The sequence below is a fragment of the Pygoscelis adeliae genome, unplaced genomic scaffold, assembly GCF_000699105.1.
Source record: "Pygoscelis adeliae isolate BGI_AS28 unplaced genomic scaffold, ASM69910v1 Scaffold71, whole genome shotgun sequence".
Lineage (NCBI taxonomy): Eukaryota > Metazoa > Chordata > Aves > Sphenisciformes > Spheniscidae > Pygoscelis > Pygoscelis adeliae.
The window spans coordinates 8489861-8506712 of NW_008824356.1; the positions used below are offsets into that span (position 1 = coordinate 8489861).

Consider the following 16852-nt stretch of genomic DNA (forward strand, 5'->3'; position numbering starts at 1 on the left):
TACCCCCCCCCCCCCCTTTTTTTTATTTTCTTATTCTTGTAAGGCTTTTTGGTGCAACACACCAAAACTTAGTAAGAACCACTGGCTCAAGTCCAAACTCAAGCAAATTTGAAGTCTAAATTAAGCACATACTGTCAAAAATGCAACAAGTTACAAAGAATATTCACTACTGCTCTTATCTCCCGATTTCATTAAATCAAGGTCAGATGTGTTTCTAGAAGGTGCTTTATAATAAAATTTGAGTTCTCGGGCTTGTTCTAGCATAACAGAAAGCAACGGAGTATCAGTGAGATACAGGTCAGACCACATCTGTTGGTCACCTCAGTGAACTAAGTATTTGCTCTCCTTTTTGTCAATCTTCTTAACACCTTGCTTTTGTATGCACTCAGTCCCAAGTGGAGCTGACTATTTCTGTTTGCTTATGAAGGTTTCATAATTTTATGGCTGACCTCTCCATAACATCAGAAATATTACTGCTGAAGTTTTTAAAAGGGCATTCACAACAATTAACAGTTTTTGCTGTGCCCTCCACCTTCCCCAGCTGCATTTCAAGGTGCTTTGCTAATACACACAGTTTCCACAACTCCAATATGGGAAATAAAGAACTTGAAGTACAAGGATAAAAGTTGTATTCTCAAAATTGTTGGAAAATAATATTATTTGAAGCATACAGTTTTCTTTCAAATATTGAAAAAAAATTAAAATGAAACACAAGCATGCTCCAGTCTTCTGAAATAGTGTGGTTTACCTCTTCAACTTGGCCATCTTCACCCCCATCTTTTTCTTTGTCTTCCTCTTCATCATCATCATAGTCTTCTTCCTCATCTTCTTCTTCTTCAGAAGATGTGTCCCCTGCTCCATCAACTTGGAGAACAAGTGGTGCTTGTGGTTGTGCCTGTTGTTGTTGTGGTTGCTGCTGACCAGCTGCAGGAATCTGTGCTTGAGCTGGTGTAGGGGCAGCCACTGTTGTAGGTATGACTTGTGTCTTATTTCCTGTAAACAGGATCTGCTGAGGCTGAATAATCACTCCTGTCTGCTGGGAAATCCCTCCAGGGATAGGGGCCAAAACCTGATGGAATATCATTGCAAGTACTGTGGCTGCTAACAAAACAGACCACCACATTGCTTACACACAGAAAACAATTAAAGCATATCAATCTGACTTGCACTAATTAGAGAAACAAGAGTTACAAACATTTCACCTGTAACAGCTAAATAATTTAATCTTCAATAACATACCTTCTTTCATTACTCAGTGTTAATTTTCTGCATTTTGCATTGCTAAATCTAAGAAAACCTACTTTTCCACTCTAAAACGCTAGCACTACCACCACACCGGAGTTCCAAGCACAGCAGAGGAATGTTTAAATTCAAGAACAGATTATTTTTAAACCTTCTCTATAAAAAATTTGTAGAGAGTTTAAAGTTAAATGGTTATTCATGCTTAAACTGCAAAACCGTGACACCACTAAATTCAATGCTTACGCAGTCTGGACACACAGTTGACCTTGTAGCTGAACAAAAATCCTCGTAAAACATACTGTATTCACTACTAAAATAACCAAGGGGGGTGTGTGTGTTTGTTTTAAGTATTTTCTTCTATATGTTATGTGACACAGAATCACTTTAACCGATAAACACATTTTTAAAAGGATGTAGACTAGGATCCTGCACATAATATAATTGTCATCAGGGCATGCACAAAAGAAATTTTAAAATGCAGCCAGTCAGAATTTGGCAAGAATAGAAGTGACATTGAAAACGACATTTCAAAATGGTTCATTTTTAAAAAACATACTTCTTAACACAATTATCTTTTTTTTTTTAATATACCATTTCTGATTTTGTGTCCTATTTCAATTTGCTCACAAAAATGCAAGCCTTTCTAGTAATCACTGTAACGTTTTTTTTCCCAAGTGTACCTATTCAAAAATTTTTCTTTACCTGCTGTATAACGGGTGCTTGTACTCCACCAGGCTGCATTTGCGGTATGACCTGCTGCTGTAGAACAACTGGCTGCTGTGGCTGAATGATATACTGAGCTCCATTTGCAGTTCTAACTACTTGGAGGATCTGGCCTGTAATGAAATAAATATCAAATTAATCAAATGTAGAAATTCACCTTTAAAATGATCTGAAGCTTGTTTCCTGGAAGAACACCAATGACAATTAAAGAAAAGCATTTATGTTTCACTTTCACCAGTGAAAAGACACTATGCTATAGCAGCTGTGTCAGAAACAAAGAACTAATAGAGTTGTTTACCATCTAAATATGATCATGATGTATGCAATCCAAAAATAAATTTACATATGCAAGTCAAAGTCTAATCCTTTAACACAGCAGAGTATTTTAAATATTAGCTCCCACTTATGAACATACCTCATGTTTCAAAAGATAGATTTTACAGATAGAAAGACAAATGAACATATACCAAAATAGGAATACAGGTATTCACACCACAAAAATTCTATCCACTGCTAACACTGTGGTATTTCCAGGGTCCTGTCAGATGATGTCCCTTCCACAGATTCTTTTCCCTCCGATTACCGCATTACAAGAAATTCCTCTGCGCATAACTTCCTTTGCAATATTATCGTGCAGTTGCCTTTTTGAAAAAAAAAAATCTATCCTTACTCTTATTATCTGCCTCTCCTTTCCATTCCCATAACGCCTGTACTTGATTTTCTTTTATTATCCTATAGCTTTATCATTTTATACCTTCACAAAATACGTCTAAGACTCACACACCTTTGGAGATGGCCCTCACTCTGAAAAGCAAGAGCTAAGATATATTCCAACATTAGTTTTTTATGTTTCTAATCAGAAAGATGGAGGAGGAGAAGAAATTAAATTAGATAATCCTGAACTTCATACATTTCCCTCAAAGACTGATTTTATTTCCTGTTCTCCCTCCACAACAAAATGCAAAGCCCTATTTGCGGAAATAACTAAGTATATCTGAAAGAAGGGACTACCCTAGCCCCTTGTTTAAGAAAATATACTATAAGTATTTGTAACTGAAGAAAAAAAGTTATGACCATAACAAAAGTAACAAATGTGAGCCGCAGATTATTCTACGCTATGACAAACGTAGATGTGCTTCCTTCAAAATTGCAAAGATTTGAGTTTCTGGAACAGCTACACATTTAAATTTTATTCCAACTACATATCCATTAAACATTAAAATGTTTAAAGCAAGGAGGTTAAGTCCCAGGTGATTCTGAGCAGACTAGATGAATTACTGTGGCCAAAGCAGCAACTGATTCTAGAAAATGAGCTTTCTCAGATCTTCCTTTACTCTCCACGCACAATAGGTCTAGAATCAAGCTTATAAAATCAGCATAATACAAAAGTACATGAAGCATCAGATATGCTGTTCATAAAAGTAACAATTATATTCTAAGTGTACAGCATGACAGTATTTAAAAATGATAAATCTAAAATAAAATTAGCATTGCCAGCAAAATTAGAAATTCCACTGTGTGTGCTTAGCAGGTATGAGAAACCTTAAGACATTCCTCATCTGAGGTCACAGATGAAGCGATCCTGCTCTTTTTTATAACCAGTCTAGTATCTGTGCTCAGATCATGCATCACAAAGCTCAGAAATATGCTAAGGTTAGGGACAGCAAAGCCTGTCTTCTTGTTTCATGCGCTTCTCTAAAAGTGGGAAAAAACCTGCATAGAATCTAACCCACACCACTGTAAGTCAGAACCACAAGGTTCACAAGACCAGCAAGTCAGTGAGCAAAAGAGTCCAGAAGTCCACTAGTGAAGAGACTGCACTACCTTGTAAGGGTGGATTCCCAGGTTCTGCCTTTAAACAATATATAGCCAGGAGTAAAAGACAGAATTTCTCCTTCCCAAGCACCCTCAAAACCATTTGTTTTTGTTTGATCTCCATGTTAAGACAGTTACCTGAATTTGTAAGTATCTGCTGAACAGGAGTGACGCCAGCAGGGAGAGCCAACGTAGCTGCAGTGGCTGCAGCACTCTGAAATACAAGAAAAGCTTTTTAACCACAGGCTTTATTGCCAGTGTTTCATCTCACAACATACTGCCTGAAAATATATACCTTTTTATTGCTGTTCACAATGTTTGCAAACAAGTTTCTGCAGCTATTGAAATGTCGGCATTAATCAACTGTACATTATGCTACATATAAAAATTGTTTTCCTTCCTCCTTAATAGGAAGAAGGCTGAAGCAACAATCACTAAGCATCACACCTTAACCCAGCTCCACGTGGTTTCTTGGTTTATCTGCACGCTCAACAGATTTTTATTCTCCTCTGCCTTCTCTGCTGATCCACTACTAGAGTACAACACTGCATTGCTCATGTGGCACTTTTACTTAACACTTTTTCAAAGCAGCTAAAGATATGGGCCTACAAATCTGAAGAAACATAAGGTACTGAAGGAACAATCATGTTCGCCTGTCTTGTTCTCACAAGGAGAAGTAATCAGGTTTGCACTTTTCTTCATTCTGTAAATGATTTGCATTTCAAGTCCCACATAACACAGCTCTTCTGAGTGAATATACGCATACTGTGAACTGACTGTTCACAGAATGACTAATTTTTTCTCTCAAGACAGCTGGTTAGAAGAGAAAGCCAAAGACTCTCAATGGGTAATGATTTGAACTTACAAGGAAACTGAATTCCAACACAATTATGGGAGCTCCAAACACAAAAATCTGCATTAAGTCCTTAACTCGCAGAGGGAGATGGACTTCTCCAGGGGCCTCTCCATTTCAAGGGTCTAACTTCAGCTGCCTATGGAAAAGCCTCCCTTTCCCCGCTGTAAAGGAACCATGGCCGATTACTCTTTGCTACTGAAAGGATTTAAGCTTTATTACTGGGTAGAGCGCATACTTCATGTTTATAAGAAATATGATCTCCCCGTATCGGCTGGTCAATACAGTAGTTACAACTGCCAAAATTAGAGATCACCAAGCAAAACTGAAAAGTGCTTGTCTGCATCCTCACATCCCAGACAAAGGCAGATGAATAAACTCTCACTACTCTCTGCCTTTCAAGATATTCAAGGTCTGTCAGGTCCATTCTTTAGTACCAACTTAAATGTTTCTAATGAACACAAACAGTAATTCCAAATCAATTATGTAACTATTTACTGAACAGTAGTCTTCTGCAGTATACAATTCATCTACATTTTGACAGCAGCAGTTTTAAAAGCATGGCATACTCACTTTTACAATACCCATCAAGATCTAACTGAAGGAGATAGCAAAAAAAAAAGTTTAACTGTTGGACTTGGGAAGTTACAAATCACATTGACATGGTTGTAAAACATGTAAGAAGAAGGTAGATGTTAATGTGCTCTCAGCCTCTGGGTAAATCACGCTGTTTGAGTAATGAAGTTCAGGTTCTTTTCTATAGTAAGGTCAGCAGGTAATGGAGAAGTGAAGGCTAAGCAAGCTGCTGCAGTTTTGACCAATCATGAAACTGTTTCATGTGCTTTTACCATAAAAGTGGTAAGCATGTAATGAATTCTGGTCTTAATACACATATTTAACTTGTATTAGCTGTTGTTTTCATTGCTTTGCAAGCAATTTTTTTTTTTATTTAATTAAGCTAGGGCATTAAAGCAAGATAAGATAACCAAAATTAACCTCTAGAGATAAAAACTGCAAAAAAAGGGTAAACAACCAGACTCAGTTTTATATACTATTACAAAATTAGTGAATCAAATTAATGTGACCAGAAAAGATGGATGTGAATTGCTAAGTAATCTCTCATTTGATATAAGCTTAAGTTTCAGAGTAGTTAATGTTTTTTCCTGCATCTAGCAAATACAGTATGCTTGCATCAGTTAATAGTGTTGCGTTGGTATATGACAAGCACATCATCATGCAGATTCATACCAACAGTACTCCAATTTCCGATTAAAAAACCAGTTTCGGCTAAACACATTTAAAGCAGAGGATCAAGGTAAGTCCTAGGTTTGTTATCAAAACTAAAGTCCTGCACTACTGTTCCTAGATTGTCAGTGCAGCAGCAAAACTCAGAGAGATGACAGACAGCTTTACCAGTGTCCCTTAAATTACTTTTAAGCATCTGATGACTTATACCAGACTTGTGTTTACTATTTAATCAAAACAACTTACATAATGACAGTGTATGCATGTATAAACTTCTGCTTTTCTTACCATGCCCGATGCATTCATGTGTGGTATCAGCTTGGAATCTGGCACAATAACCTGCTGCTGAGGTGCTAGAAACAAAAAAAATAGCATTTCATGAAAACTATGCAGTCTGCCCAAAATAACACCCAAGCCAGAATAACTTAGAAAGAACATCACCCAAACATCAGCTGAGCTTCATAACAAAAACAGCTACTGAGCAGTCTCTGATCTTATTGAGTTTTACTCTCAAGACAATATACAACAGCAGCACTGAGAGGCGATATGGCTACTTCGGCTTTACAGATCTTATTTCAAGGGCTTCAGTTACCTATTGTGACCCTACATAAAGCAAGACTTAAAATACATTTCTGAAATTAAAGGTGTTAGTGAAATGTCGATTAACTTGCTGATGTCCACTATGAGAGTTCTCTCCAAAAACATCAATTGACAGCGGTTAACTCTTAAAACAGACTTAAGCAAGGATTTTTGCAAGATGAAGAGTATGTTAACAGGATGCAGCAGTTAGTTTGAGTTTGGTTTAGTTAGCACAGCTGTTAGCATAAGCAGAAGCTTATGATATTCACTAATGTAGCAGAAGCAGATGAAATGTGATCAACCACGTGTCCCAAACAACGAAACAGTTTTGGTGTGCTAAAGGAAATAGATAGCTAAACTATGCAAACAACCTGTTGATTATCTGGAAGTGCAAAAGTGTCCAAGTCTATGGAACAGGCAGGTTGCCAGTGCTAATACCAGTGACAGTAAATTGGAAAATGACAGAGCCATTTTGAACAAACTAATCATCGACAAGGTATTCTCCATCCAATCCTATAACCAAGGACACTTAAGAATACTGGGGATAACAGAGTTTCAGGAAAAGATTCTGGGGAGGGAAGCCCCACAACCTTGCACCAAGATCTGAGGTCATCTCTCCAACTTTCAGGGAACCTAGGGAGGGTAAAAGAGCCCAAGGAAATCTCACGACCCTGTGCCAGGACCACTCACAGAAGAGCAGGAATCCCCATGCCCATCATCCTGATCTGTCTCTGGGGCTGCACCAGGTCGTGCAAGGAACTACTACATCATCTCCCCCATGGAACAGGGAAGTCAAGTAATTCATAAAACTACGTATCTATGATTAAAGTGCTTTGATATCCTAATTTGATTTAGCCTCCACACTGCCATTTGGTCATAAGCCACAACACGGGCAACAATAGATCAGTTTTAAGTGTATTACTGTAGGCAGGATCTTATTCTACCCTAAGACACAAACAGGAGGACAGGGACCTCCATATTAGTGGAGGGAAACCTGGTCAGTGGAGTCACAGCTATTTCCATAAGGGGCCACTAGAGGTCTTGGTGAGTAGACTTTCCAGGCTCTGCTGACTGTAACTTAAGCTGAGACACCCGGATCATTTGAAGGCACGTGTATTTAGGGTCTTAATCTCAAAATGAATTTTATCCCAACAGTCAAAACTGATTTATACCCAGCCAAAATACAAAGTACTATAAGAAGAAAAAAACAAAACAAACAAAAAAAACCCCAAAAAACACACTAAGGAAAGAAAGTCCCAACAACAAGTTCTTGTCACACCAGTTCTCTTCTGTTTTGAATATATGGTGTTTGGGTTTTAGGGGTTTTTTTGGAGGGTGGGGAAACCAACTCATAGCTCTCTTTTGTGCCTATGACAACATAGGTTCTGATCCATGAAATCTGATAAAAAGACTGAAGTCTGTGACTGACTACCACAGATAAATATTTTATGCCACAATTTTAATAGCACACTGAAAACTCAACTCAAGCATTTCACAGGCAGCAGATTTGTTTACACAGCATATATGCAGTAAAATCCAGTAGTATTTATCTTAGTTTTCAAATGAAACTGTAATTGGTGAAAATGTTTCCCTTAAATTATTAATGGAGAATACACAAGACAATAATTACAAGAAACAATACTGTTATGGCTAGCTAAAATATACCTTGAACATCCACACCTACACAGTGTGCAATAAGACCACAAAAATACTCAGCCATTATGCTTTTCACTTGAAACTTGTTCTAACATGAAAAACCACCTCCTACATACACTCAGACTGTTATACAAGTATTTTTCACGTCCTAGCATCCACTTATGCTAAACAATAATATATTTTTAAAATTAATTTGCTCCTAATGACATTACTACTTCGTGACTAAATTGCCAACTGCGTATGTATATTGGCTTGAAATTACAGAGCTGCTAAAGGATTTTTGACGGAATTTGAAAGTCATGTATTCTGAAAACTTAAGTTACATAGTAGAAGACCAAGAGAAGAATTCAGTTTTTCCAAAATCTTCTGAAGAATATGACTACACAATTACCAAGATATTTTTCGCCAAGACAGCTCTCTTGACCCATTAAATAGAGGCAAGTAGAAACAAAGTTTAACATAAAGACACAAAGTTATCCATCAGATAAACATCCTGCCCTGGATTTAAAATATGCTAAGGAGTTGGTCTAACCTGAGAGTCTTTTACCAGAGATTAGAGAGTAAATCTGACCTTGCTGAGACGCTGGAATAAGGACCTGTTGTGGCTGAGATTGCTGCTGCACAGTCTGCTGCGGCTGAGGTTGTGTGTGATGGTGGTGGTGATGATGCTGCTGTTGCTGCTGCTGCTGTTGCTGCTGTTGCACCTGCAACAAAAGCTGCTGCTCTTCTGAATGGAAGCCATCCACAGCCTTGGACTGCATCAGCTTGTTCTCCCACAGCTAGTTTGGAAAAGGAAAGAGAAATCTATGTGTACAATTTTTCCTCAACAGGATTTGTAACAATATAAAGACAGTACTCCAAAATAGAATTTTTTTTTCACTGTTTATCTTGTGCAGTCTACTTAGCCAAAAAGCCTTTAGGCAAATACAGGCTGAAGAGAGAACTCCACAGAGGTAATGTTTTAAGAAGAGGAATTAAATATCCCTTAAGAATTGTCAGTCCAAGATTAAGCTTTAACATTCATTCTTTCTTCCAAGTGTGGAAGATTCATAACAACCCTAATAGAAGCATGAATGGAGATAAACTGGTAACTTTAAACTAGCCTTCAAGTTTTCACTTCTCTACCTTCTTTCTTTTTTACCTCTTTAATCACAAAAATAATTCTTTATTACAGCTTTCCTCAAGCCATTTCTTCTTGGAACTCCTCAATAAAAGTTGCTTGAAGACTACTGCCTCATAGCACACTTCAACAGAAACTACCAGTATACCTAAGATAATGCCTCTGTACAAGCATTTACACCACAGTTCATACCACAGTATCAAATTCAGCTTCTCCAGCCCTTCAGTTCTTGACGTCAGCTGACATGTCTCCCAAGAAAAGCCACAGATGCAAAAAAAGCAGCTCTTGCAGAAAGACAGCAATGCAAGTATTCATAATACATCAGAGTCAAAAAGACTACAGGCACCCAGGACTCCTGATTTTGAAATCCTGCTTAGGGCTCTCCCTAAGCCTTCCTCTTCAATACTTCGTCTTCCTTCTTGTCTCTTTCCTCATTCAATCTTTTCTGACATCATTTGCAGAACACATCTGTGACACAAACACCAAGGTGCTTTTCTTATAGCACTCACTCCGTTTCCACCAAGCCAGGTCACGGTTTCATGGAAAAAAAAGTCTTCACCTGTTTCTGTCTAGCCAAACTCAAAATTCCTTTCCCACTCCATCCTTTTTTTAATACTTCAAAAATACTGAGTGTGCGGGCCATCTGGCTTTCTGAAGAAGTCCTTATTCAACAGCTGAGATAAGCAGGCACCTACTTTCCCAGTTTCCTTTTACTTTATTTCTTCCTTTTTCTTTTTTCACCTGCCTTTTCCCTTTTGAAGGGCTTCTTTTACTCAGGAAGAATCCGAAGAAAGCCATAGGAGACCCATTAGAGCTCAGGTTAACATCCTGCCTTTCTTTTGGACCCTTGGTAACAGCTCAAACCCACTGTGTGTAAAACAGTTCTGATTGAGAGCTTCAGAAAAGTGCGATGCACACAGTGCAATTTATTACGTACCACGCCCCAAAACCAATACTTGTGCAAACGACAAACCATACGTGCAAATATCTGACAATGCATCAGACAATGCAACTCCTCTTCTTCAGAAAGACAAAAACATCAAGCAGAGCAGGCATTTTATTTTTCCTGCAGAGAAACCTTAAGAATTGTCTGCCTCTCAAAAAAATATATTCTCCCCTTTCTTTTTTAAAGATATAACATTTCAGGGACTGAAATAACACTGTGAATTCGGATGCCTGCTGTTAGTTTACGTCAATTTTGACATGCCAGATTAGGGAAGTAAACAAGGTGAGCAGATCTCTCCATACAGCAGTGAAACTCAAATGATATGGGGCTACAGATATGCAGATTAATACAATGCTTAGCTAACTAAAAATTAGTGTTTTTACTGTGTACAACAGTAAGCAGATCCAAAAACCAACTGTTGTATTGGTCTATTAAAAAAAAAAACTTCTAAGTTGCAACTTACTGTTTTGAGTTCCATAAGAACTTGTTCATCCACTCCTTCATCCAGAAAAACTTCTCTGACATCATTGATGACATCTTCAATTACAGACCTGTACAATTTAGGCTTTAAAAAAAAAGTAACTAATCAGCATTGTTTTGAAATAAATTTATCACTTTAACATTAAAATAAGATTTCTCCCCACAAAAAACCTCTGAAAACTGCATTACAGAATACACTGCATGTTTCTGAGTGACTAAAATATGCAAGGAGGTATAAATCAGCAGAACAGCTCAAACGAGGTGAAAAGGGAAGGGACTGTTCACTCTCTTTTGTGACATAACTATGGCACAGAGTTTTCAAGCTATGAGGAGTGTAATTCAAAACAGAGAAAAGGAGATTGTTTTCCATTCAGTAAATGTTTCCTGCTTGCCAATGTACTAAATATGCAAAGATATTTGCATGGGTGCAAAATATTCATGTCAAAGAACATTAAAAGTTCAAAAGGATATTAGATAAATACAGAGGAAAAACTTGTTAGCACTTGCTAGTTCAACAGGAACCAAACATGGCTCAGAATGATCTCGAGCTGAAAAACACGGAAGGCTCAGAAAACTGGAAGCATTCATGTGAATGTCCTGTTCTTTCTTACACATCTGTTTACAGAAACTATTGAAGACAGGATATTAGGCTAGACAGACTTCTGTTTTCAATCAGTACTTATGTTTTTACATGAGAAATTTTTCAGGGGGAAATACTACAGATACATTATTATTCTATTACGCTGATTTCACGCCTAAACTGTCAATGATAAAGTGAATTATCAATTCACTTTAGGTTGCCATAAGAAGTTGTGGAGTCTCCACCCCTAGAGATACTCAAAAGCCATCTGGACATGGTCCTGGGCAACTGGCTCTAGGTGGCCCTGCTTGTGCAGCAGGGTTGCAAGATGGTCTCCAGATGTGAATTTTAAAATGCAGGTACAGTTTTAAAAAGAGAATATAAATACTTAACCTCATCAATTAAAGCACAAAATTTAATTCATAGGACCACAGGATAATTGTACTATGCATGCGCTGTACCTTTTAAACAGTACAGCTTGGACCTCTCTACATACACGTGAACCCCAACAGTATTTTTGTTGGGTTTAAATATCTGTGCTATCCATCTGCAAGGTAGCACTATGCGCTCTAAATTAGGGTTGATCAATCTGCAGCCTGTGAACCGTATATACTTCACTGACCAAGGCTGTTCCTTGGGCTGGGGGTAGAGCATTTTTAAACCTATCTGAAAGTAGCTACAACTTTCTGTAAGTTGACATCTTCCTCTACCCCGTTCCGTAACTTCCTTAAGCAGCAAGTCCCAAATGATACCACACACATCAGATATGTTGTATATATGCAAAACAATCATTCTGTACCTGTGCAGTGGGTTTGGCACCCCACAATGGCTGTGCCTCCAATACACACGCAGAAAACCTGCACCAAGCACATGCAGTTAGTCCAGCAGTGCTGGAACTACACAAAGTTACTGCATGCACTTGACACATTTATTTTATGCATACGCAGTTGCTTAATGCATCCCAGAAGTGTTGAATTTGTTACAGATATGCTAAAGATTATGTTGCACACGTTACAGAATTGTTATGCCTATGTTATGGAATAGTGGAGGGGGAATAGCAGCACATGATTTACTAGTGCAGGAAAAAGCCGAGTGGCCAATAAGCACAAAAAGAAGTTGAATATCTTTGCTCTTAAATGTTTAAAAAAAACAAACCACAAAACCAAAAACCTTAAAGAAATGCATGAATATTACAAGGGCAGAAAAGAACCTATTTGGAAGCCTGGAACTAAGAACTAAGCAGTCTTAGTGAATTATGTCCTTAGTGTTTAAATCACACTCTGCATTGGGGCATACTCAAGTGATTTTCTTACAAAAAACCCAACCAAACAACAACAAACAAAAGAAAAAACAAGGGGGGAGGGGGAGAAAAGCAAAAAAAACCCCAGCAAAAACCAACATATCACTCTGTTATTGAGTACACGTCAATATTTTGGCAAATGGCATGCTGTCAGCACCCTATTTTTTTCTTCATTTTACATTTCATCAGTTTGCTACTTTTCAGCTTTAAAAGCTGCTGCTGCAAATCAAGTAGCTGAAGTGTTAGAATTCATCCTTTTGTTACTCGTCTCTCCAAAAAAAATTCTGGCTTCAAGTAACAGGGTAAGTTTGTCATCCTTGGAAACTACATTTACAGCACCTATGTCCAAAACTTAACTTCTCCAAACGAAACAAGACATACCAGACTACTTGCAGATTTTTTTCTTTCTAAACAATACTGCATGCTCATGTATCCAGGCTTCAAGTACAGCATTAATTGTGCTTATAGACATTTGAAACAGACTTTCAAAGCCAGACTACTCGAGTGCCAGTATTTTAAATCTGCGTAGTGAGTAACTTAGAAATACCAAGCATCATTAACAGGATTATTTTTCCACTTAGATTTAATTCATAGCAGATGCAAAAAGACATTCTACTTAATAACATTAAGTCCTATTATTTCTATAATTAAACAAATTGCATAAAGCTTATACAATTCAACTAGCACAGAAATGCTACTTAACCTATTCCATATATTGTTCCTTATTGTATTAAAAGCATCTGTTTCTTAATGCCAAAACCACATTCTGCAAATAAACATGCTTAACCTCAGGCATGTGAGTTACTTTACTTAAGTCAAGAGAACTACCCGTATGTCTGAAATTACAATCAAAATTCCTGTAGGATGGAGACTGCATTTTCTCCTTAAATTCTCCTCTCCTTAGATTGCATATTAGGTCCATTTTTCTAATAAAACAGATTTTACACAAATAGGCCCTAATGATTTCCACCAGCAGTTACCTCCTCCTATCTCCAGAGTCAGGCATTTTTGTAAGGTTTATTCACAAAGCCTCCTCAGTCTACAGAGCCCTAGGAAAAAATATCAGCATTCAGATACAAAAAACCTGACCCTACAGCCCAACAGTCTGCTTGGGAATGTTTCCTTTTTTCCCCTGTGCAGTAAGGGGAAAAAAAAAAAAAAATCTAAAGAGCAGGATACTGGTTTCTAGTGTCTAGCACCAGTTTAGCAAGAGAGCAGAAAGGCAGGTTAAGAGCATAGACGTTCACTCCGCCATTGACACAGCATCCTTCTGCACAACTTCCAACAGCCCAAGCAAGCAGCTAAGCCCCCCAAAAGACAACAGCACCACAGGGGTGCAGTGAGCCTAGTGCAATGCAGGTTAACGAACCCACAGGCAGTTTGTACGTGTATGCATCTCTCTGCATGAGCCACACAGTGCACTGAATCTAAAGATGGGTCAGAATTTTTGGACGCTGTTCTAATCACACAGTATCACAATACACTCATGGCTGTATAATTAGAAGGAAGGGAACAGAGAAGAAAGTATCTGCACACTTATAATGAAACTGTGTCTGTCTGATTTTACCTATACATGTTTACCTAATACTCAGAAAAATCCTGTCTGGTTGAAAACATTCTCTGGTGTACACTCCTACTGAACACCCAGCCCAGGCAGATCCAATGCCTTCCACAGAGGGAGCAGCAATGCCTTCAAAAGCCATCCATAGTGGAATTTTGAAGAATATCACAGAACGCTCTTTTCCTACCTCAACAGAGGCAAATCCAGTAAAATTACAAAAGAGCCTTAAGCCCTGGTCTTTAAAAGGAAGCACACTGTATTGTTTTAGATATACACTAAGTGTCGGCTTTAAGCATTATTTATATGATGTTCAAGCTGTTTATACAAACCACCTAAGACTCTGGAGTTGAATGACAAAATTATTTTCATACACTGCTTACTCAAAAATAAACATGGGAATACAATTACTGAACAAGTCTAAAGATGGGATAGCAGGTGAGTTAGGCTTTCCAATCATTTCCGCATTCAGTCAGAGAAAGCAATGAGAACATAATGGAAACTTTAAAGTTTGCTATTAAAATAATCATGCTTTCATCTGGTTTATATTAAAGTGTCTCCCTCATAAAGAGTACATTGCTGTAAACTTCAAGCTCTTTAAAAAGCAAAATACTCAAATCATTCTTCAATAAACACTATTCCAAACACTTACCATAGATTAAAGACAACAATTAAAATTCCTGATTTATTAGATACAACCACAAACACATAGAAAAGATTTGAAATCTAGTACTTCCCCCTCTGGGAACATAAGGAAGCGATTATATTTCACTTTCTCTGTGCATCTTGTAAAGAAAACTCCAAGTATGGCGAGACTGCTACACACGTACACACACTCCAAAGCCGAGGAGCAACCGGCAAGCTATTTTAAGAAATGCCACATGCCTTTGGGGGCTTATACTTCCTACATACCTTCAGTTTCAAGGCTACAAAAACTGCATCTCTCTAATTATTATCACAACACTTGGGATTTCAGCAGTTTGGGTTTCCAATGACCAACACATTATGGAGAGATATACCACAGCACGCTTTGTGCATTTGACAGCAGTTTGTTCCTGGTTGCTTCCGCAGTTATCCCTGAAATGTCGCTAATCTTTCTGCTGCCTGTGCAGTTACAGCTGGAAGCTAGCTATGTGACAGCTAGAAGAGCACACTGTAAAGGTAACTAGTTTTAGTCACAATTACATCAAAGATGTGCGTAAAAAGAAGTAATGCACATAATCTACGTTGTAAGCAGTAAAGTTTGAGCTTTTTTTATGTTGTCATGGACTTTTACAAATAAATTACCTTTGTCACCTACAAAATCTTACACTGCATATAACTGTCAACGTCTTACATTTGTCCTTTATTAGGAAGAACAGATTTCTAGCAATTCAGATCTGATCGAATGCTGACGTGATACTATTGACACATTAGGCTCGAAGTCTAGCTTCCTAAAGTTACTACCTGGTCGCAGTATTTCAAAATGTTCCTATTCATCTTTGGTAACCCTAGGGTAAGCATTGCGATCCTTGCTATTGAACGAGACCTGAATTTGGCAAAGTTGACCATGCACTATTGCAAGGTTTCACTACTTAACTGAAAATTAGCCTAAATTATGCTCATAATATGCTTGTTATTATATTAATAATATTAGCATAAAATTAGCCATAAAGCCTATTTGAAGCAGGCTCATTTTAAGCTTGGCTTTTGCTACTCCGAACACAATGTTCAAACACAGACACCTTTAAAGAGAACTTTACAGAAGTTATGCCAATACAGAAATACAGCCGAGAGAAAGCAAGTCTTAGTAAATTGTTGAGTCAAAGAGATTTACAAGTACTCTGGAGATTATTCAATATATACCTGTTTTGCTATTCAGTAATAACTTGGTCGGAAAAGAGAAGCAAAACCTCTCATTTACTATACAGAAATAAATCCTTTTCTTACAATCAAAAAATAAAGCCTGAAGTTTATAAACAGAAGGATAACTACCAGATTCAGATCATGCACATTCAATACACATCCTACTGAGTAACTGCCCTGCATGTAACGGCTGACTACTTTCCTAAAATTTTCTAATACAAAACCTGACAAAATAGCAAAGTAACAATGCTACTTTGCAATTGCGTGACCCTAACTCACAGGCAGGTCTGTAAAGTTTCAGATTTGGAAAGGAAAACTAGGATGCTTTGCATTTTCTTTTGTATACTGTTTTGCAGTATACCAAATATTGTAATTAAGCCAAATATTGATGAAAATTCTAAAACCTTTGCTCTGCCTGGACTATAATAAAATATTTGTACACTTTAGTCACCAGAAACACACCGAAATCATTTAGTATCTGCGGCCCAGGACCCATAGACAAAACTTTAGTATTAGCATTACTTCTAGGGCAACAGCTGTAGTCAGACCTTGGCAAAGCGCCATAAAATAAGTACCACATCTCTCCTCGATGTACTGGGCAAGAACCATTTAAACCCTACTTTCCCCACCCAGCAGAAAAACTACTTCGAAGAGCTTATGGGAGCACAGGAACACGCGCTCACTGTATGCTAGGGACAAAAAAAAACCAAAACCAAAAACAAACCCCAAAACCAACACCAACCAAAACAAAAGAAAAAAAGGAAGAAAAAGGTGAACGGTTTCAAATGCAGGAGAGGATGAAAACGGTCTTTGTGCAACGCGTAAAAGCAAGGGAAAGTCCATTTACCCCAGCTGGGAGACCCCCCCCCGCCCCCGCCGGGGCCGGCAGAAAGCACCGCCGCTTCGCAGG

At 37.9% G+C, this 16852-nt stretch overlaps 1 protein-coding gene across 1 annotated transcript in view; it reads right to left on the reverse strand.

Moving 5' to 3' along the window:
- Positions 1 to 10739, reverse strand: part of GTF2A1 (general transcription factor IIA, 1, 19/37kDa) — a 17677-nt gene extending 6938 nt beyond the window's left edge. Inside the window, exons 1-6 of the mRNA XM_009319426.1 lie at positions 10643 to 10739; positions 8685 to 8892; positions 6167 to 6231; positions 3919 to 3994; positions 1945 to 2078; positions 749 to 1069 (exon numbers count right to left, since the gene is read on the reverse strand). Coding sequence (XP_009317701.1) covers positions 749 to 1069; positions 1945 to 2078; positions 3919 to 3994; positions 6167 to 6231; positions 8685 to 8892; positions 10643 to 10657 — 819 coding nt within the window. The 5' untranslated portion in view covers positions 10658 to 10739. The remainder of the gene's footprint in view (positions 1 to 748; positions 1070 to 1944; positions 2079 to 3918; positions 3995 to 6166; positions 6232 to 8684; positions 8893 to 10642) is intronic.
- Between the last annotated feature and the right edge of the window lie 6113 nt (positions 10740 to 16852).